The sequence below is a fragment of the Pan paniscus genome, chromosome 5 (assembly GCF_029289425.2).
Source record: "Pan paniscus chromosome 5, NHGRI_mPanPan1-v2.0_pri, whole genome shotgun sequence".
In the NCBI taxonomy this organism is placed as follows: domain Eukaryota; kingdom Metazoa; phylum Chordata; class Mammalia; order Primates; family Hominidae; genus Pan; species Pan paniscus.
The window spans coordinates 147322068-147344575 of record NC_073254.2 but is presented as its reverse complement, the minus strand read 5'-3'; the positions used below and the strand labels follow the sequence as shown (position 1 = coordinate 147344575).

General features: G+C 37.8%; 2 protein-coding genes across 4 annotated transcripts in view; one reads left to right on the top strand and one right to left on the bottom strand.

Annotated features, from left to right (window-relative positions):
- Positions 1 to 5245, bottom strand: part of LOC129398111 (uncharacterized) — a 75800-nt gene extending 70555 nt beyond the window's left edge. Inside the window, exons 1-2 of the mRNA XM_063605098.1 lie at positions 4981 to 5245; positions 4552 to 4914 (exon numbers count right to left, since the gene is read on the bottom strand). Of these exons, the coding sequence (XP_063461168.1) occupies positions 4552 to 4914; positions 4981 to 5245 (628 nt within the window). The remainder of the gene's footprint in view (positions 1 to 4551; positions 4915 to 4980) is intronic.
- Positions 4707 to 22508, top strand: part of ECHDC1 (ethylmalonyl-CoA decarboxylase 1) — a 54724-nt gene continuing 36922 nt past the window's right edge. For 2 of the 3 annotated variants that reach the window (XM_003827631.4, XM_008952968.3), the window contains exons 1-3: positions 5824 to 5882; positions 17244 to 17465; positions 21130 to 21272. In XM_003827631.4, the coding sequence (XP_003827679.1) occupies positions 5867 to 5882; positions 17244 to 17465; positions 21130 to 21272 (381 nt within the window). In that variant the 5' untranslated portion in view covers positions 5824 to 5866. Of the gene's footprint in view, positions 4893 to 5823; positions 5883 to 17243; positions 17466 to 21129; positions 21273 to 22508 lie in introns of those variants that run through there. The other variant, XM_008952965.5, reaches the window with a different exon arrangement.

Sequence of the window (22508 nt, the reverse complement as noted above, 5' to 3'; positions counted from 1 at the left end):
TCTTTCTGACATCACCCTTCTTCCATTCTAGATAGCCTTTTTGAAAGTAATACTATAGTTTCAACATTTTACCATGTTATTAAGTGTTCTCATTCATTTTGAGAAATCTGAAAACCAAGTATATTTAACTAACAAAACAAACACTACATTCCCCGAAGTTACTACTGATAACTATTAACAGCATGAGATATTCATTCTAGTATTTTTTCTATGGCATTTTTTAAGAAAAAAATTTAACTACATTCTCAAAAGAAATAAAGAGAGGAAAGAACTGAGGAGGAAAAAAGAAAGGATGGGAAGGAGGAAAAATAAGGCTAACAAGGCATTTGAACTCAATAAGCTTACATTAATAAAAATTATCATGATAGAATATAATGCAACAATAAATGATATACATTGTGGTATAACATTTTGATATTTCTTTCTCATACCTAGAACTATAACCAATTCAGTCTAAAGCACGTGTTGTTTCAGGGGAAAGATAGCTGTGATTGGGTTACAAATGTTTTCATAAAACTCATACCAGGGACAAGTGAAGAAAATCATAATATCTGAGTCTGGTTTATCTTCTTCCCATCCCCGCTTTTTAGAGTAAAAAGGTATTTTGTGCTTCAGAGAGAAAATCCCTTAAAAACTTATTGCATTGAGTCTAGGCCACAAACAACAGATTGAAAATAGAATACATGATACTCAAAGCTGAAATACAAAAAAAAAAAAAAAAGTAAAATCACATCACATGGTAGTGTTGAAACATTCAAGTGTGTAAATACATGTCGACATCCTTTGTTCAGAATGAGGAAATACTTGAAGTGTAAAAACTTATTACTAATCATTGTTTCTCAATTTTGACTTAAGGGCTATTTGTTCAGAGTAAAATATATGGAACTAAGGCCAAGAATTTGTATGTTTACCTAATGTGACTTGTGTTTGCCAATGTTTGAGAACCTCAGTGTTTGTCAAGAGACCTAGGAATTCATAAACATAACAAAAGTAACTGGCTTTACCTTAATCTAATATACCAACTCCCAAAATTATGCCAAACTTGCTTTACTTGTCATCATAGCACTTAATACCACCCAACATTATATATTTTTGTTTCATTTTTGACACATAACAATTTTACTTATTTATGGGATATGGTGATATTTTAATGTTATTTAGCAAAACCATCACCTCATGTATTTACCATTTCTTTGTAGTGAGAACAACCAAAATCTTTTCTAGCCATTTTGAAACAATGTTGTTAACCACAGTCATCCTACTGTGCAATAGACCGCCAGAATTTATTCCTGCTAACTGTAACTTTGTACCCACTGATTAATCTCTTCTCAGCCTCTGATAACCACCATTTTATTTCCCACTTCTATGAGATCAACTTCTTTGGATTCTACACCTGCATGAGATCATGTGATATTTGTCTTTCTGTGCCTGGCTTATTTCACTTAATGTTCTCCAGGTCCATCTATGTTGCCACAAATGACAGGATTTCATTCCTTTTAATGGCTGAATAGTATTCCATTGTATGTATATACCACATTTTCTTTATCCGCTCATCCACTGATGGACACTTAGGTTGATTCCATATCTTGGCTCTTATGAACAGTGCTACAATAAACATGAGAGTGCAGATATCTCTGCAACATACTGATTTTACTTCCTTCAGATATATACCCAGGCGTGGGATTGTGGGATCATATGGCAGTTTTGTTTTTAATTTTTTGAGGAACCTCTATACTGTTTTCTATAATGGCTAGAGTAATTCAAATTCTTTTGTTTATTTATTATTTTTTTGAGACGGAGTCTCGCTGTGTCACCCAGGCTGGAGTGCAGTGGTGTGATCTCGGCTCACTGCAGCCTCTGCCTCCCAGGTTTAGCTGGGACTACAGGCGTGTGCTGCCACGCCTGGCTAATTTTTTTGTATTTTTAGTAGATAAGGGGTTTCAGCATGTGGGCCAGGATGGTCTTGACCTCCTGACCTCGGGATCTGCCCACCTCAGCCTCCCAAAGTGCTGGGATTACAGGCGTGAGCCACTGCACCTGGCCAGTAATTTACATTCTTACCAACAGTGTATAAGTATCTCTCTCCACATATGCATGGGCATGTTATTTTTTGTCTTTTTGATAATAGCCATTCTAACAGGTATGAGGTGATATCTCATTGTGGTTTTGATTTGCATTTCCCCTATGATTAGTTATTTTTATTTTTTAATTTTTTAAAAATGTATGTATTTATTTGTTTTTGACAGTCTTGCTCTGTCACCCTGGCTGGAATGCAGTGGTGTGATCATGGCTCACTGCAGCCTCGAGCTCCTGGGCTCCAGTGATCCTCCCACCTCAGGCTCCTGAGTAGCTAGGACTATAGGTGTATGCCACATTGCCCAGCCAATTGTGATTTTTTGTAGAGACAGGGTTCTGCCATGTTGCCCATGGCTGGTCTTGAACTTCTGGGCTCAAGCAATCCACCTGCTTGGCCTCCCAAGGTGTGGGATTACAGGTGTGAGCCACTGTGCCTGGCTGAGCATTTTTTCATATATTTGTTAGTCATCATCATGTTTTCTTTTGAGAAATGTCCATTCAGGCCTTTTGCTCATTTTTAAATTGGATTTTTTTTTTTTTTTTTTGGCTATTGAGTTGACTTCTTCATATACTCTGGATATTAACCCTTTGTCAGATATATAGTTTGCAAATATTTTCTCCCATTCTGCAGGCTGTCTTTTCACTCCGTTGATTATACATATTATGTATTTACTTATCTTTCATTGTCCACCTACCCCACTATATAGAGTTTAACTTGGATATTTTCCCAAAGTGTTAAAAAGAAAGATGGAAAATGGGAGCCAGAAATAGAAAGCCCACTTAGTACTACAGTTATTACTGAGAAAGAAGAATGAAAGTTATTACTGAAAAATAAAACTGAAGAAACCTCTCAGATGGGCCTGGTGCCTGGGTCCATGGGGACAAAAGTGGAACATCAGTCAAGCAGTCTAGTCTGGTGCTGGGGAAGACCTAAAGCCTGATTCTTCAGAGGCCATCATGGAGGCTGGGTTTGTGGGTGGTAGCCTGTAGGCTAGGCCCTCTGGGGTAGTTCTGGTGCCAGGGTCTACTGGGGTAGACTTGGACCTTGGGTTTGTTGGAGCAGGCCTGGAACCTGGGTTCACTGGAACCTGGGGCTGTAGGGACCAGCAGTCAGTGGACCTAAAGCCTATATCCACTGGTGCCAACCTGGAGACTGAGGTTGTAGGGACCAACCTGGTGTTGGAGCCTGGTGCCTGAAACTATGGGGACCAACATGGGGAATGGAGTGGGCATAGATCTAGGCGCCATGGAGATTAGCCTAGCATTGGGGTGATCTTGGAGTCTCAGTGAAATGGCTCAGTGATCTTGGAGTCTCATTTTATAACAAACTAGAATTAAATACAGTACTTCTAATAATGACTTCTTCCAATTAGTCCAAACTGGGATCCCACTTATTCCCTATCATACACATCTCCGTACCGTAAAACTATCCTTCCTGCTCGGCGCGTTGGCACATTCTGTTCCTCCGACTAGAATATTCCCTGTACTTATTCAAATCATACCTATGACCACTGCAGAACTCCAGGAACATGACCATCCCATCTAAACCCCTGCGTTCAGAGACTTGACCAAACTCTAGCAAGCTTTAGCAGCATAAGGCCCTGTGCCCAGGGCGACTGCCTCAGAAAGCTTAACTACGTGATGTAACTAGCACACAACTGATGATAGGTCTCTGACATCCCTTTCTTAGAACGTTTACTAAAGGGCTTGCAATTGTAAAGACTTATTTCTTGCCACTCAGAAGTTCTCTCTCAAGGACCAGAGAGTCATTCCTTTGAAATGTAATCAAGAAGGATAAAATCCTCCGTAGGAGGATAGAATCCTGCGGTAACTGTTAAAACACGCGCACACACAAACACACAGCTGGCCTAATCACATTTACACTAACAACTCTGTAGGTTCACTTTCTCTACTGAGCGCCCGCATATCCCCTTTCTCCTTTTAAAACGTCCCTTTAAAAATGCCCAGATGATCTCTGCACGAATCGAAATAGAGCTCAGCTCTTTCCTGTCAGTAGTTAACTGAATGTTTTCACCGCTTTAACGTCCAGCTGCGCTTATCTTTGACATCGACTACCTAAGGTCTACCTTTAGTCCCACGACTCTGACAAAATGATCTCAATATTGGTGTAAAATCACCTCCCCTTTCAAGGGTCTTCCAAAGCACTTCCTGTCTGCGGCATACAAAATGTATTGGCACGGAATTTTAAGCTTACTGAGCTTTATAAACACGTCACATTCACACATTCAAGACACACACTGGATATTCGGATAAAAACAAACAAACAAAAAACTGGCTAAATACCCATTCCCCTCAATAACTTGGATAAGATACCTAAAAAATGTCGACCTTCGGTACCTTTCTGTCCTCTCCCTTCTCGCTATTTGCCTACACTGGCTTCCTCACCTCCACTTTTTCTCACGTTTATCGGAGCGAAAACAAGCACGGTTCGGCAGCCTCCTTTCCCAGCCCTACCTTTGTGCTGCAAAAGCGAAAATTCAAAAGCCAAGTACAATAGGAGACCGCCCACCCTGGCTCCCTCGTGACACGAGGGAGCGCGAAGCGGAGGGCGCCTCGCGGCAGGAGCGGGATTTCCGGGGTCACGGGAACCGGCAGAGGAACGGGATAAAGTTCCCGGAGAAAGGAAAGGGGAGCGTGGGATAGTAAAAGAGAAGACGCGGAGAAGAGGAGAGGACCTACAAGAACGGAGGACAGGGGCGCACGATGGTCCCGGGGGGAGCGGAAACAAAGGCACGCAAAACGGAAAAGCGTGTGTAGGGGAGCGGAAAAGGAAGTCACCACCGTGGCCTGCGACGGTAAGTGGTCGTAAGGGTTGGTCTTAACGCTTCAGTTTAGTGTTGTCAGTGGGAGAATCCTAAAATGTCGCCGTGGAATGGACTGTACCGCTCGCTTCTCCAAACGTGTCCCAGACTGCCAGCCTCGCCGGCTCCGCGGCTTGTCCCTTGCAAGCGCCGCGCAGGCCTGCCCCCCGCTGGACGTGGAGACGCGATGCCGAGCGCCACGGGCCGGCTGTGCGCCGGGCGGGGAAAGAGGGCGAGGGGAAGAGATGAATCGGTCTTCCCAGAGCGCGCCGCGAGGTCGCGAGATTACACTTTAAAAAGCATGAGGAGGCTTGCTTTCTACATGCTGATTTAATTTCGGAATACATTCGAGGCCCTGTGCTAAGTTAGGTAATGTTCCCTGTGACCTCTATAATTGTCTTTTATGTATAAGTTGTCTTGCCTAACTAAAACTTTTCTTACTTGTATCGTGCAGCCAACTTTTCAAGAACGAAAGATGAGCAACTCCTTTCTGGTAGAGGTTCTTTCATTGGAGAATTTTTGAGCTACAATAATCCTTTTAACGCTGCGCACACATACAGGGATTACACGTGTAGGGGATTAAAAACACAGTTAAGTTATAGGTTGAAGGGGCTGTTAAGGACTTCAGGCAACATTAAATCAACACTCAGTTCTTTGCTCTGTCCCACATCTGGGCTCCTGTATAGCAGTTGTTGCTCTAGGTGCTAGAGGTATGCAGAGGAACTGGACAAGGGCAAGGAAAACAAAGGGCTCCTTCTTTAGAAGAGCTAGCATTCTCTTGGAACAGACAAGCTTGTGGTGAGAAGTATATTTGTGAAATCTACGAGGGGAGGGAGCAGCGCAGTAATAGAACGGGTGATCCTTTCTTGATTTCTTATTGGGTTCTGGCCTGAAAGGCGGCTGTATAATCAGCTGGGATTCCTGCAATGATTAACATTCCAGGAAGGGAAGCCAGCCTGTGAAGAAGCATGGCATTGAAACAGGGTGAGTTGTGAGGTTGGAGAGTTGATTTGTGGCCAGATTCTTAAGCCCCTGTTTAGTCTTAAGAATATTATCTTTAGGCACTGCAAATGCCCTCTTGCAGCTAAGACTAATGGGAAGAACTGGTTAAAAAACTAATTACAGCAAAGAGTGAGTGAGAGTGGTGATGAGAGATACAGATGTTGTGAGAGCAGACAATAAGGGGACTTTATGTAGTCCTATGTTAGAGGAGATGATTTGAAGTTACTCTGAGGAAGACAAAAATGTAACAGGTAGATCGCATATGCGAAAGCTTGAGATGGCGAAAAAATCAAAAGGATTTCAGGAACTGAAAGTTGTGCATTTTGACTGTGTGAGGGAGAGAGTTGTGGGTGGCATGTAATGAACCTTGAAAGGTAGTTTATATTATGACAGCCTACAACCGAATCAGAACTTTTACAAACAGGCGATATACAGACAGTCTGAAATCAAATGCTTCTGATTTCTATTACGTGCTCTAGGCTAATTGTTTTCTTTTTAAGTATGAGTTTGCGTTAGTCTTCTGGATTTAGTGATTACAGTATAAGGTGAAACAGGTAAAGGCTTTTAGAGAACATCTCACTTATTTCCTGTGCACTAAAGGGGAACAGATCACCTTTGCAGAACTTGAAAAAAATGGGAAGTGCGACCTTTGATCTCAGATGGACTTTCTTTCCTCTTTTCAGTGGCTTGGTAGTGAGCTTGTTCAGCTCCACTGAATCTTCTTTGCGGTGGGGCTGCAAGACTTCCTGCATGGCAAGTTTTAAACATAAGTTTTACCCTGAAGAAAGCTTATAAAATTGTAAATGCTTCAGAACCTTTTCATCTTCCTGTGATTCTGGAAGAAATCCAAAATAAACCAATCGTTTAACTACATGCTTCTACAGAACCTGAATCTTAAGCTTTGTTCACTTTATACTATTAGATACTATAGTAGGTTAATAATGACTAACACCTTGTCATCTCATCACTGAGCTTTTGTCTAAGATAGTCTCTGAATTTAGAACTGGGACGAAAGTGTACATAATAGGCTATTATAAAATTTTTAGAATTGGATTTCTAAACTTGGGGTCAGTGAATCTAGCAGGCTTAAGCAGTGTTCTCAGGTTTTTCTGGCACAGACAAGGAATATAAGAGGAGGAGAGAAAAGGAGAGACAGTAGTGGGAGGGAATAGAATGAGAGAAGAGAGAAAATATGGAATTAATAGAGAAAGGATACATGAAGTATTACAAGATTTTCTTGGAAAAACTGGCATTTCAGTGATGGATCAAAGATGTCTAATGAGGCAAAATACTACTATTACTTAAATATTTAATGTTTTAAAGATTTGAGGATAAAAGGATATAGATCTGATGGCATTCATACTAATTGCTGTAGTGTTGATGTTGGAGAGAGGGGTAATGTATCAAGACAGAGCAGACAGACCCTTTACAATGAGAGCAGAAGATATGTTGTTTACTGATTCTACTTTCCCACAAAATGCTAATGCTTTTATAAGTCCCTCCTCCTTATTTTCTAGATTAACTCCTTGTTTCTTCCTCTAAACAGAGGATTATGGAAGACAGGCAAAAAAAGAAAAAAACTTTTAAAGCAACCATCTAAGTCCTTATCAAGTTTCTTTAGCACTTTTATTCTAAAGTTATCAAGGTGGAAATTGTGGCCTCTGCCCCACATGTATCTGCTTCATTGGGTTGTATCTTCATACCTGATTAACGGCATATTCTAGGCAAAAGCAAGACCCTAGGCATGCTATGTTTGGCTCTGAATATGTAGGCCTCCCAGGTTTATTAGCTGAACTGGTACATGACCTTGACAGCTTATTTTCCCTAGACTAGAAGCATTCCTAAGGAACCCTGAGCTCTAGGCTATTTGGCCTTCTTAGAATGGGACACTTCCCAAATAGAAGGCAGCCCTAGGTTGCAGAGAGGAGAGAGGAGGGAGAAAGGGAGAGAGGGAGAAAGCAAGTTCCCTTCATCCTCAGTAAATAGAATGAAGAAGGGAAGGACACAGTGAGTCAAGTCTTATCTCAATACCTACTGGGTAAATTGCCTCTCATTCTGAGAAAGTTATAGAAAATGCATCAGGTTATCCTTAACTCACACCTAACAGTCTTGTGAGAAAATCTGTTCAAATAGTTAAAGTAGGAAGAATACTACTAACTAGACCCTTACACGATATGTATTATATGTAGATATGTAGAATGACTTTGTATTGTCTATTAACCTCATTTCTTAAAAAGTGTCAATATTTTTATTAGTGATCCAATAGAGATTATGTTGCATATAAACCCATTTTGTAAATATGAATAAAACCAGACAAGGAGCTCTTGCCTTCCCTTTCTGAAGAGGAGCAGAGATTCCTCATCTAGGAGTGATGGAGAAGGTGTGGCTCTTTGGCAAGCTGACCAGAGGCCAGTGAAAGATTATTTATTTATTTGGCTGACTATGATACCCTCACTTGTAGCCACACCCCCTGGGTTTGCATTTTTTAAAAACCCCAACAGTGAAATAGTTCTTTTTTCTTTTTCTTTCTTTCTTTCTTTTTTTTTTTTTTTTTTTTTTTTGAGACAGAGTCTCTCGCTCTGTCACCATGGCTGGAGTGCAGTGATGTGATCTTGGCTCACTGCAATTTCCGTTTCCTGGGTTCAAGTTATTCTCCTGCCTCAGCCTCCTGAGTAACTAGGATTAGAGGTGTGTGCCACTACACCTGGCTGATTTTTGTATTTTTAGTAGAGACGGGGTTTCGCCATGTTGGCCAGGCTGGTCTCAAACTCCTGACCTCAGGCGATCTGCCCACTTTGGTCTCCTAGAGTGCTGGGATTACAGGCGTAAGCCACCGCACCTGGCCTGAAATAGTTCTTTTTTTCTTATTTTGTAAATATAGATATTATCTTTAGTTTAGAAAATGATGACTAGGTACCATAATACCTATATAGTAATAACCACATTATGTGTCATTTAGTTCCACAAAAATTTAATGTAAAATTCTGCGTTAAGAGCTGTAAGATGCAGTCCCTGTCCTGATCACCCCTAAAATGCTACAGCTTATCTCGTATGTACCTTTCTGTTATGTTTTCTGGTTGTGCATGATTTTTTAAGAAATATCATTACCTTTAATAAGGACCTTTGCTTAGCTGCCAGACTTGTCAACAAAGAAATTTCAGATATCTATAGGCTGTAATTATTGTTAGTGGCTACTGATGCAATATGTAAAGTAGAGGTCTGAAGAAACTAGTTTTGCAACTGGCAGTTTAGGAGATTGGAAGGAATTCCTGAACAGGACATCTGTCAATATTTGGAATGATACTCTTCTATTTAAAAAGAAAAAGTTTCCTGAGAAGTAAATGTAGCACACATACCTAGAGAGTAAAATGTATAAGATGAATTTAAAGAACAACAACAAAAGAAATAACTGTGGATGCATTATCTAGGTTAAGAAATAGAACGTACCCGTATTTTGAAACTTAACTTTTTCAGTACTGGTTAGGTGACTCAACTGGTATTTTTCTTCATTCATCACATCTGTGTTTCTTTTCTTTCTGGCCAAATGCAATGTAACATAAATTTCAACTCAGTGAACAAAAGTCATTTGTTATAGAAGTAATATATAGCTGTGAAACACTAGTATTGCACTGTTTCATAACCATAAAAATTCTGGTTACACATATGTAGGATAATTCTGGTTTTATATGTATGTATGTGAGTATATACATTTGATATTTACTTTACTCCCTAGCAGAGCTGGTATGTTGCTTGATTTTGGTTGTGCTTCTGCTTAGAATTTTAAAAATTAGAAAGAAGGGCAATAAAGCATCATAATTCCATGCACTGATTTAATGTTATTGGATTCATTTGTACCTAAAGAAAATCCTTAGACTACATGATAAAGGTTTACTGGTGGAAAAAAAAAAGATATCCTTTTATGAAGTTAAGATTATACATTAAATTTAATGGAACTCTCTAGTAGAGCTCAATAAAAGGAGATACTTTGCTCTATTTTCAATTAGATATTTGAGTTATTTTTGCTTTATGTGTGCATATTTTGTTTCTCTGACAAAACTGAAAACTTTTAAAGATGCTTTCTCTCTGAAATCGCTAACAATGGGGTGATCACTAATAGGAATTCAGTAAATAGCCATTGAATTGCTACAGAACTACCTCTTACCAAATGCTCTTAACATATGCATATATGTCTATACACTTGGATCCCATTTCTTGGCCAGAAAAGTCTACATATAAATGTAAATTTAATGGTCCATATGCCAAGAAACTAATAAATGTTTTTATTTCTGAGAATGCAGCTAAATGTCTACTTACCTACTTTAAATAATCCAATGAAGAATACCATCCTGTTTGAAAATATTTGTCTTAATTGCTAATCCAGTTACTATGTTTTTAAAAATTTGCCTTTAAAAAAGTAAAGAAAGCTTCAGAATTCATTTTGAATGATATATTTTGGTATATTTTCCTATTTTTCTCACAGACTTTGACCACTGAACTTTGGTCTAAGGGTAGTGAAAGGGGAGGTGAAACAGAAAGAATAATGGTTGAGTATGGGAGGGTTATGATTATGAATGGAGATTACAAACATAAATACATCCTGTCATGATAATATAGGTGTTGTTGATGCGAACAGTCAAACTCTGAATATTTTAAGAGATTTATTCTGAGCCAAATATGAGTGACCATGGCCTGTGACACAGCCCTCAGGTCCTGAGAACATGTGCCCAAGGTGGCTGGGGTACAACTTGGTTTTACATATTTTAGGAAGGCATGAAACATCAATCAAATACATTTAAGAAATACATTGGTTTGGTTCAGAAAGGAGGGACAACTTAAAGCGGGGGTGCTTCCAGGGTATAGGTAAATTTAAACTTTCTGGTTGACATTTGGTTGAGTTTGTCTAAAGACCTGGGATCCATAGAAAGGAATGTTCAGGTTAAAGATAAAGGATTGTGGAGACCAAGTTTTTTTGTGCAGAGGAATCTCTCAGCAGACTTCAGAGAGAGCAGGTTGTAAAATGTTTCTTATCAGACCTAGAAGGGTGCTTGGCTCTTAGTTGATTATCTCCTGGATCTGGAAAGAAAGGAAGGAAAACAAAGCGGGAAGGAGAGGCTCTGTAGAATGTGGATTTTTCCCACAAGAAACTTCGCAGGGCAATTTCAGGGTATGGCAACGAAATGTATTTAGGAGTTAAATATTTTCTTCTTGTCTTAGAATGTTATGCCAGAGTCAGATTGAAAAGTAAGTCACAATATATAGGGTTATATAAAACCCATCTGATGAGAATTTATGGTTTGTAGGGCATGACTCCCCAGACCCCTTAGGTGGGAATTTGGGCAAGATTTAAAAATCAGAGCTTAGTCCTCAGTGTGGTTAACCAATTTGTTTCAAGCCCCATTGCTTGGCATTTCTCAATAAAGTCTGAAATTTTTAGTTTAAGTTGCTTCCACTAGCTAAGAGATTTTGAGGCAACTTGATATTTACATTTGAGTGATAACTTAGAAAGTGTCTAAAATCCTTGGTGTTTTTTTCATAACCACTTCACACTTTGTAATTGGTAACATTTTATTTGTAAAACTTTCCCCCGCTTCCATTTTCCATAGACTTGAATTTTCTATGCTTATCACTTTATTTCTCCTTCAGGGTAAAATATTTAAAAATACAGTTCTGTGTGCCTTAGAGCAAGAAAACTCTCAACCACAGAATTTGTCCTTGCCCAGGAAAGTTTTGCTTTCCAGTTAAAGAGAGAGTTTATTTGACCAGGATAGCTCATTTTCTAATAATGGTAGATAACTAATGGTAATAATTTCAGAAATACTTCCTTTCCATAGACAGAACTTTTACTTCCCTTTGGGAAAGCAGGGAAATGCTTTGAACCAGACTGCAGTTTTGGGTAATGGAGCTATATAAGGGAAAGAGATAAGTTAAATATGGGGAATAATATTCAGTGAATGAAAATAATATTTGCAGGAACATTATTTCAAATGAATCATTTGTTTAAAATTAATCTATTATTTAAGTATATGGCAGTAATTTTTGGCATTTAAAAATTTTATTTAGTTTCACAGTATCCTCTCATTCTTCTACATGCCCGGTAATTTTATGTAGTACTGGTAAAGTACCTATTATTGCACTAAATTAGGTGGTGAGAACATCTGTGATATAAACTTTCATTCTGCCTTTATTGTGTCACTAAACATTTCCATGTTCTAATTAGATTCTTTTATTTTGAAGTTTATTTTAAAAATCTTGCAGGGTCCCTTGAGTTAACTGAAAATATCCTAGAATGTTGCAAAATCATGTTTGATCATTGTTCCCTCTAGCTTTCTAGTTCTTCAGGAGGCCTTAGATACCTTAAAATCTGTTAATACCATAGAATCAGTTAATACCGTATCATTTTCTAATTTGACAGAACAGGTGATGGGATGGAAGGATGTCTCATAAGTTATACTGTATGAGTTTTGGAAAAGGAGTATGGAATTGCCAATAGATGAAGACATTAAAGTATTGAAAATACTAAATATTTAGATATTTTGCAACTTGTAACATTCGACCACTTTCCTTATTAGTTGCTTATTAGTTTTGTATATCACATTGACCCAAACCTTATTAATCACAATTCATTAAGTAGGTCACCCAGTGCTTTCATTATTCTTTATTCAGTAACCATAGCTGCTGGCAACTGGTGACTTTTTTGATGGGAGGGAGGGAGGATACAAAGAAAGACGATAACAGATTTGAAATTAAGGAAAAGAATAAAGTTATGACAGTTAAAAGCAGGAATAAATTCTGGCGGTCTATTGCACAGTAGGATGACTGTGGTTAACAACATTGTTTCAAAATGGCTAGAAAAGATTTATGATGGTTAGAACATCTTTTTTTTCTTGGAAAAATAACATCAAGTTTTTATTCTTAGATACCATTTTTTAAGATAACAAGCACCCCGCTACTTTTTTTGTCAAACTCTAAAATATAATGCATTAGGTCACAATTTATCTGAGTTACACTTCAGTCTCCTTGAGGAGATTTAAGAAAGGTCTTGGTATCTTCAATATTGTAGTTATAAGCCACCTTAGTTGGTAAAGTTTTGAAATACTGTTCTCAAGTTTTTGAAATATATGAGTTTGAGGGGATTACATCCCACTGTGTGTTCAGGTAAGTATTCATTGGAAACACTTTGGTAAAAATGTCACTTGAAGGCCATGTGACTTAAAGTGGAAACCAGATATTGTATTGTAACTTTTATATGTTCTCTGTCAGTTTCTGATACCATTTTATAACTCACATATTAGATACATTTTTAAAGCTATAAAACAAGTTTGTGGCATTCCTTTTGGCTGCCTGATGAGTTATTTTTTTTACTTGCCTACATTCTCCCTCATTAACTATTAAGTAAGTACCTTTTATGTATTAAGTACTGTAGCCACTAGTGACACAAAGTATGTACCTCAGAATACTCTCAGGAAGCATCCTTCCAACTGAGAAAAACAAATGAAAAATTGAAATGATTTGAGGAATGTGTTAAAATGGAACATTATTGCAGTATACTGAGCTGGGATAAATAAAGGGAGTGATTATCTTTACTTGGGGAATCACTTTTAGGTGGAAATATAGAAATTCAGTTTTTAAAAATGATTGGGGATTTACCAGGTTAATGAGGGAGGAAAGAACAATATAGGGGAGAAGCAATAATATAAAATAGCATGGTAAATTTGTGGGACTCTGGTTATTTGGTGTTCTGTATTGATTGTGTAGAGATATCAGAAGAGAAGAGATTCAGGATTTAGGTAAGAATTTAAAAAAAGGTTTGGACTTGATCCTTTTGGTAGACAGCTACTGAGAAACCTTAAATTTGAAATGTCCTGATTGGATTATAATCATATCCACATTACTCTAAAGAACAGTATGCTACTAATTGGTGACTGTTATATTAATCCAGATTATATGTAATGAAGTTTGAACTATATTAGTAATAGGAGAGGGAAAGATCAGAAGGAAGAAACCATTTTGGAGGGCCATTGCATACGGACCTCCAAATAGTGGTAGAGAAGGAGACTGGGTTGATTTAGAGGTTTTCTGGCATAGATTACAGGGTTGATGATACAATGAATAGTTCAGGGAAAGAAGAAGGAGTAATGGGTTTTACGTGAAGTATGAGTTCAGGATTAAATAATGATTTTGAGAAGCCTATGATAAATCTAGAAATGAGGGGTAAGGGATTGCATTTCTGTTAGGCAATACTAAGGAGTACAGGCATAAGGTCTGAATTAGAGATAGAAATGTGAGATTCATGTCTTGTAGGTTTTAGGAAAGTTGTGAGCAGAAGAATAAAAGATCTCTAACAAATTAATAAAAAGGCAAATAAATAGAAATAATGGGCAAAAAGCTTGCACAGGAACTTCACAAAAGATGATATGCAAATGACCAATAAGCATAAGAAAATGGGATTTATCTTCGTTAGACATTATAGAAACACAAAATGAAACCGCACTAAGATACCATCCACTAGAATGCCTAAAATAGAAAAAACAAAGAAGAAGTGATACTTGTGGAGCAACTGGAGCTTTCACTGCCTGTGGGAATATACATTTGTATAGCTATTTAAAAAAACTGACAGTATATTCTAAGGTTGAACAAATGCATACATTATAACTGGTGGTATACTGGTAAACTGTGTGTGTGTGTGTGTGTGTGTGTGTGTGTGTGTGTAAGAGAAAGAGAGCATGATTGATATGTCATGTAGTCCCATCATGGTCAATTTGAAGCTACTGATAGTTTAAAGAACCAACTTGCAAAATAAATGTTTAATCATCAGTGTAGACTGGGCCGCAGCACACCAACCCAACAATTTCATTCCTAGATACATACCCATCAGACATGGGTATGTATTGATCAAAAGACACATGCTAAAATGTTCATAACTACTCTATAGTCATGCCAAAAGCTAGAAATAATCCAAATGTCTATTAAGATTAGAATAGATAAATTGTGGTATATTTATATAATATGTGAAAGGAAAATAGATCTCAAGACCCCAAAATCACTAAGAAAAGGGAAAAGTCAAGCTGGGAACTACATCAGGCAAACCTAACTCCTATATTATTCCTAAATAAGATGGCTGAAAAGATAAAAGAGCTACATACCTCCTTCCCAGTTTGTCCATAAGGAAATTCCTTGTGATCCTTAAGATCTTTACCCTAAAACTAACTTCTGTTGAATTTCACTCTGACATTTAAACCTATAGCTTATGTTCATAGGTGCTGGACAGAAAGCCATCCCTCTGGGCTGGGCGTGGTGGCTCACACCTGTAATCCCAGCACTTTGGGAAGCCAAGGTGGGTGGATCACTTGAGGCCAGGAACTTGAGATCAGCCTGTCCAAAATGGCGAAACTCTGTCTCTACTAAAAATAGAAAAATTAGCTGGGCATGTTGGCATATACCTATAGTCCCAGCTACTCGGGAGGCTTAGGCACGAGAATCACTTCAACCTGGGAGGCTGAGGTTTCAGTGAGTGGAGATAGTGCCACTGCATTACAGCCTGGGCAACAAAGGAGAGACTGTCTCAAACACCCCTCCCCTGCCCCCAAAAAGCAAGTCATCCCTCTGCTAACTTCAGACAAATGCACATCTGATTACTTCCTCTGCCCTATTGTTTATGTAAAAATGCAGATTCACTGAGCCAGACTAAATTGTGTATTCAGTAGAAGGCTGATGAGGTACTCAAAAGAATGCAACCTTTGTCTATTATCTACCTGTGACCCGGAAGAACTCCCCTACATCCGCCTCCTGCCTCCCCACCACCCTCCCCCACAGAAGTTTAGAGTTGTCCTGCCTTACCTCAGTCAGACCAGTGAATATCTTACACATATTGATTGATGTCCTATGTCTCCCCAAAATGTGTAAAAGCGAAGTCATACCCCGACCACCTTGGGCACATGTGGTCAGAACCTCCTGAGTCTGTGTCTTGAGTGCATTCCTAACCTCGGCAAAATAAATATTCTGAATTGGTTGAGACCTGTCTCAGATATTTTGGGTTCACAAATAGAATACAGCCATGAGAATAATGGACTATTTAGACTCTGATTACACGTAACACTAATGGATGCTAATAAAATTGAAACCAGACACACAATATATAGTATTTATATAAAGTTCAAAAGTAATCTCATGTATTAGAAGTCAAGAAGTTACTTTTACTTGAGGGGTTTTGACTGAAAGGTGACACAGAGGATCTTGTGAGCTTCAGGTTATGTTCTGTTTCTTGATTTGGGTGCCATTTACTAGAATGTATTCACCTTGTGAAAATTCATTGAACTGTAACTTATATTTTATATACTTTTTTGCATATAATCTTACATCAACAAGGATGTTTACATAGGGCAAGAAAAGCTTATGGGCAGAGATGAGATTACTCAGGAGGTAAAAATTAAGAGGAGAAAAGTGACAGAACCTTGGGGAACAGAAAAACCACACACACATTCCTATTTCCCTCCCCATTTTTCTTAGGACCCTTTCCAGCTTTTTGCCTGAAAGCTTTGCAGAAGGTAAGAATAATGCTAAGAATAAAACTTCTGTTAGAGAGTGGGATTGCTCTTGTAGCACTTCTGCATAGAGGCTGTTTCCAAGGGGACACTTGGACTATATTTATTCTTAGATTTTAAAAAAGTTAAGAGTTGGAGAATGAAGAAGCATGTGATGCAAAAGACTACCTAGAGGCAGGAGATGGTGCAAAATACAGAGCAGCATTTTTTCTAAGCTTTCCTATTGTATTGGAGCACAGTAAATATACTGTAATTATGCCATTGTCTCTTAGTGATATATACTGAAATGATATGCTTTGTGAATTATTTGGTTTGAGAAGGAGGGAAAAATGAAAGGAATTCCATACTGATCATTTCCTGAAAGAGTGCTTTTAGAAATGGGGAAGTGGCCAGACGGGACAGCTCATGCCTATAATCCCAGCACTTTGGGAGGCTGAGGTGGGTGGATCATTTGAGGTCAGGAGTTCGAGACCAGCCTGGTTAACATGGTGAAACCCTGCCTCTACTAAAAATATAAAAATTAGCCAGGCGTGGTCATGGGTGCCTGTAGTCTCAGGTAATTGGGAAGCTGAGATAGGAGAATCGTTTGAAGCTGGGAGGCAGAGGTTTCAGTGAGCTGAGAGCTTCACTGTACTCCAGCCTGGGCAACAGGGTGCAATTGTCCCAAAACAAAAAGAAAAAGAAATGGGGAAGTATTCCCAACTCAACAGAAGGGTCCATTACTACAGCCTATTAACACATAATATCAGAAAAGTGAGTGCCTATTCATCTGTACTACCGCATACTTATTTCTGTTTTCCAGAAATGGCGAAAAGTCTTTTGAAGACAGCCTCTCTGTCTGGAAGGACAAAATTGCTACATCAAACAGGATTGTCACTTTATAGTACATCCCATGGATTTTATGAGGAAGAAGTGAAAAAAACACTTCAGCAGTTTCCTGGTGGATCCATTGACCTTCAGAAGGAAGACAATGGCATTGGCATTCTTACTCTGAACAATCCAAGTAAAATGAATGCCTTCTCAGGTATTAGGGATCTTTTTATTCCTAAAGAATGACACTAAATCTAAACTGTTATCACAAGTTTTTTTATCCTTGCTGTGGTGACAGAATGTTTTAAAGTCCTCGTACTCTTGGTAGAACATGAGAAAAATAACAAAAACAACAACTCTGTAATATGAACTAGAAACACTTTAAGTAACTTTTAATGATTATGGATATTTGAATGTTTTCAGAAAACTCATTAATACAGATATTGATAAAAAGGAGATCTAAATTAATCTTGATTATATTTTCCACTGAAATTCATTAACTGTTTAATAACTTCATTTGTTTTCAGCTAATGCTACTAGGAAACAAGGAGAAAGAGGTTTCAAAGAGTTCCTGAAACTAAAGAGAAAAGCCTGTTAATGAAAAGAATTATTTAGCTTAATTTTTTTCTGTGAATTGAAATAAAATCATTGTTAGTTTTTAACCTTTTAATTCCATGGTTACAGAAGAAACACGGCACTTGTCCAGCTGTGGAATCTTCCCTAACTCTTAGATACTGGTGAATGCCTTCTATTTTCTAGTCAACACTCTTAGCATATAAGAATTTTATATTTAAGAGAACTGAAGATGCAGGACATGTGGTACTTTGTAATTTTTGCTGAAGCTCAAATTTGAACTACGCTACCACTGTGTTATGCAGGAGCTAATGAGTAGCCTTGTTGAATACTCACCACTCCTATTTTCAAGTTGATTTTAGTAATCTCTCCTTTTCAGTTATGCACTTCATGATTATAATCTTTAGTAGCATTTGAAATTTGAGGCTCAGAAAATCTCACAAAATTTTCATGTATCTACTTTATATACAGTTGTACTATAGACATAATTCAATAGTCTGTAAACCCTTTGTAAATTACCAGTGGTGAGTCTTTAAACCCAAGATGACTTTTCTCTCCACTTACCAGAATTCAGAGAGATTTCTCTATACCAGTGCTGACCAATGAAAACATAATGTAAGAAACAAAGGTGAGCCACATGTGCAATTTTAAATATTCTAGTAACCATAGTTTAAAAAAATTTAAAAAAGGTAAAATTAAGTTTAACAATTCACTTATAACTCAGTATATCCAAAATATTTTTTTCAATATGTCACTAATATAAACAATTGTGAGGTATTTTTCTTTTTATTTTCATACTAAGTCTCTGAAATCTGGTATTTATTTTATACTTATGACACATCTCAATTTGGACTAGCCACGTATCAAGTGCTCAGTACACACAGGTGACTAGTGACTACCTTATTAGACTTTGTAGTTCTATATGTTCAGTTGGTTTAGGGAATAAAAACCAATTTAATATTAGTCCAGGAAAAATAGAAATTGAAAGGTAAAATTTCTCTAGAAGGTTAAATTGGATCAATAGTGATGATTTATTTCTGAAAAGTTACAAATAATTTTTTATTCATTAGAAACAAATATTATTTTGATGCATAATATATAAAACTAATGCTTTGATTTGGGTAATGGTATTTGGTGGAGTTGGATTGGGAGAGGATGAATGAGCACTCAAGGCCCTTGTTTAAAAATCATTCAGTTAGATACTCTTTAAGGTCTCTTCCATCTTTTGAGGTTTACTTTGCAAAGTTGAAAAGATTAGTTTAACAGTAACTACTGGTATGGATTTTTCTTATTCTCGTGGCCAGCATTTCAGCATCATAGGAAAGGTTTAAAAAAAAATCAGCACCATAGGAAAGGTTTTAAAACAAAGGCCAACATTGTTTTTTTTATTTATTTATTTTTATTTTATTTATTTTACTTTTTTTGAGATGGAGTCTCACTCTGTCGCCTAGGCTGGAGTGCAGTGGCGCTATCTCAGCTCACTGCAAGCTCTGCCTCCCGGGTTCACGCCATTCTCCTGCCTCAGCCTCCGGACTAGCTGGGACTACAGGCGCCTGCCACCACGCCCGGCTAGTTTTTTTATGTTTTTAGTAGAGAAGGGGTTTCACCGTGTTGGCCAGGATGGTCTCGATCTCCTGACTTCGTGATCTGCCCGCCTCGGCCTCCCAAAGTGCTGGGATTACAGGCGTGAGCCACTGCGCCCGGCCTGTTTTTTAGAACCTTAAATATTATGAGTGATTAAAGGCCCATATTAACCTATACAGATTTATTCTTATACTAAAAGTATGGGTTTCTTCTTTCCCTTACTAGACTATAAATCACTTGAAAGCAAAAGAACGATATTTCTAAAGCATCTAGGACATCCTTGGAAAGGGTTACAGTTTTAAGTGCAGTCATTTGTTGCTTTGTGATGGGGATGTATTCTAAGAAATATGTTAGGTGACTGTCATTGTGTGAACATTGTAGGGTGTACTTACACCTAGATAGTATAACCTATTACACACCTATACCATATGATACAGCTTGCTGCTCCTAGGCTACAAACCTATTCAGTGTGTTACTTCCTGAATACTACAGGCAACTGTAATACAAACATGTGAATAATGCATTGTACTACATTACAATGGCTATGATGGTTACTAGGTGATAGAAATTTTTTAGCTCTATTTTAATCTTGGGACCACCATGGTATATGTGATACATTGTTGGTGCATGACTGTAGGTCATAATTAGCCATAAGAAAGGATAGCTGCATTAGTCATTTGTGAGTTAGTATCATTAATATAACATTTACTGTGGAGCCACCTCACTCCTGGCTACTTCAGAAAATGGCAAAGAAAATAATAGTTCTTGACATTGTGGGATTTATATTCCAAAGAAGTGTACATAATTTAATGGGGCCATCTTTTGGAACCTTGTGGTACAAATTTTTTGCCAGTTTTAACCCGCTGTTATGATCTTTATACATTGGCTTCTAAAGCATTGCCTAGGCAGAGGAAATTAAAACTAGTCATGTTGAAAACCATGAACTTCATGAACTTAGAAGATCACCAAAGATAAGCATATCTAAAAGTTATTGATTAGATCTTAAAATGCCAGTCCCAGCTGTTTCTGTGTTAAATTTGTCTATTATAAAGAAGCTCCAATAGAATTTTGGAGTAATATCAAGGTAACAATCTATAAATCATAGAAGCAATGGTTGGTAGGCCTGTGAAGAACTTCCATCGTATGCCTCAAGCCCCTCAGAGGACAGTTTGTTAACCATGGAACAAGACGGTATTTATTACTCATTTCCTCAATTAACATCCTATTATACTAATTCTGATGTCAGTAGTATAGGAATTGTGTTTTGTTCTGTATACCATATGTCCAATATATCATAAGATCTCATAGTCATGTTATACCCATAAAGCTTTATTGACTGAGACATGTATTGCTGAGAAGTCAGGTCTATGTCTTATCTTTACCCTAAGAAATAATTTTTTCTTATTACCATATCGTTTTCTTATTCTTAGGACAGCATAGTATATTCTTATTCTTCTACATAATCATATATTTGTGTGATTTCTTAAGATAAATGGAGAGATAGACACATAATAAATTTACATTTACAATGCAGGGCCTGCCATGTGTACCTCTTCTGTATACTCCATAGTGCCAGTGCAGTAGGCATTTGATAGACACTCAGTAAATATTTATAAAATATAGGACCTAAGAGTATGCTTGACACCTTGTGATTTATAAATTATTTCTGTTTTTCCAGTCACCTTCATATATTTGTGATTTCCCACTTCCATCTCTGGCAGGTGTTATGATGCTACAACTTCTGGAAAAAGTAATTGAATTGGAAAATTGGACAGAGGGGAAAGGCCTCATTGTCCGTGGGGCAAAAAATACTTTCTCTTCAGGATCTGATCTGAATGCTGTGAAATCACTAGGAACTCCAGAGGCAAGTGTTATATGAATTATGCATTAGATTCTACATGTTTATTAGACATGCATGGCAGATACATTTATATTTTACTAATGGTTATGATGACTTAATAACTTTCAAAGGATTATGGGGATTTTTTGGTTTGTTTTGTTTTTGGTAGAATTATAGGAGGAACAATATAACAAGCAAATGATTCTGAGGTTTTACTAGTAGTATATCTGCGAACGGCTCTTGTTAAAAGCTTTGAAATTACTATTATTTCTAGTTTAGCAGAACACTCTCAGTTGTGTTAGATATTTTGGAGGGTGGGATTCTCTCTCTCTCTTGCTGTTAATGTTACTCCAGCCCCCTCAAATGCCCCACTTTGTCTGTTTATTTTTAAGTGTATTGATTTCTTTTTTAAAAAATATTTTTAATTTTAGAATAATTTTAAATTTACAGGAAAGTTGCAGATGGAATACAGAGTTCCTGTACACCCTGCATCCAGTTTCCCCTTTTATTAACATCTTATATTCCTATGGTACATAGATTTATTGCTACTAATGAACCGATGTAATAGTCTGTTCTCACACTGCTCTAAAGATCTACCTGAGACTGGGTAGTTTATGAAGAAAAGACATTTCATTGACTTACAGTTCTGCACGCTATACAGGAAGCATGGCTGGGAGGCCTCAGGAAACTTAGGATTATGGTGGAAGGCAAAGGTGAAGCAAGCACATCTTACCATGGTGGAGCCAGAGGGCGGGGAGAAGTACCACACACTTTTAAACAACAAGGTCTCATGAGAACTCATTCACTATCACAAGAACAGCAAGGGGGAAATCCACCCCCATGATCCAGTCACCTTCCACCAGGCCCCTCCTTCATCCTTCAACACTGGGAATTACAATTTGACATGAGATTTGGTTGGGGGACACAGAGTCAAACCATATCAACCCACATTGTTACTTTACTATTAATGAAACTCTACTGTATGATTTCATTTATATATGGAATCTAAAATAGTGAAACTCTGCCTAGCATGGTGGCTCACACCTATAATATGAGCGCTTTGGTAGGCTGAGATGGGAGGATTGCTTGAGGCCAGGAGTTCAACACTAGCCTGGACAACATAGCCAGTCCTTGTCTCTACCAAAAAATTTAAAAAATTAGCTGGGTGTGCTGGCACATGCCTGTAGTCCCAGCTACTTGGGAGGCTGAGGCGGGAAGGTTGCTTGAGTCCAGGAGCTTAAGGCTTCATTGAGCCATGTT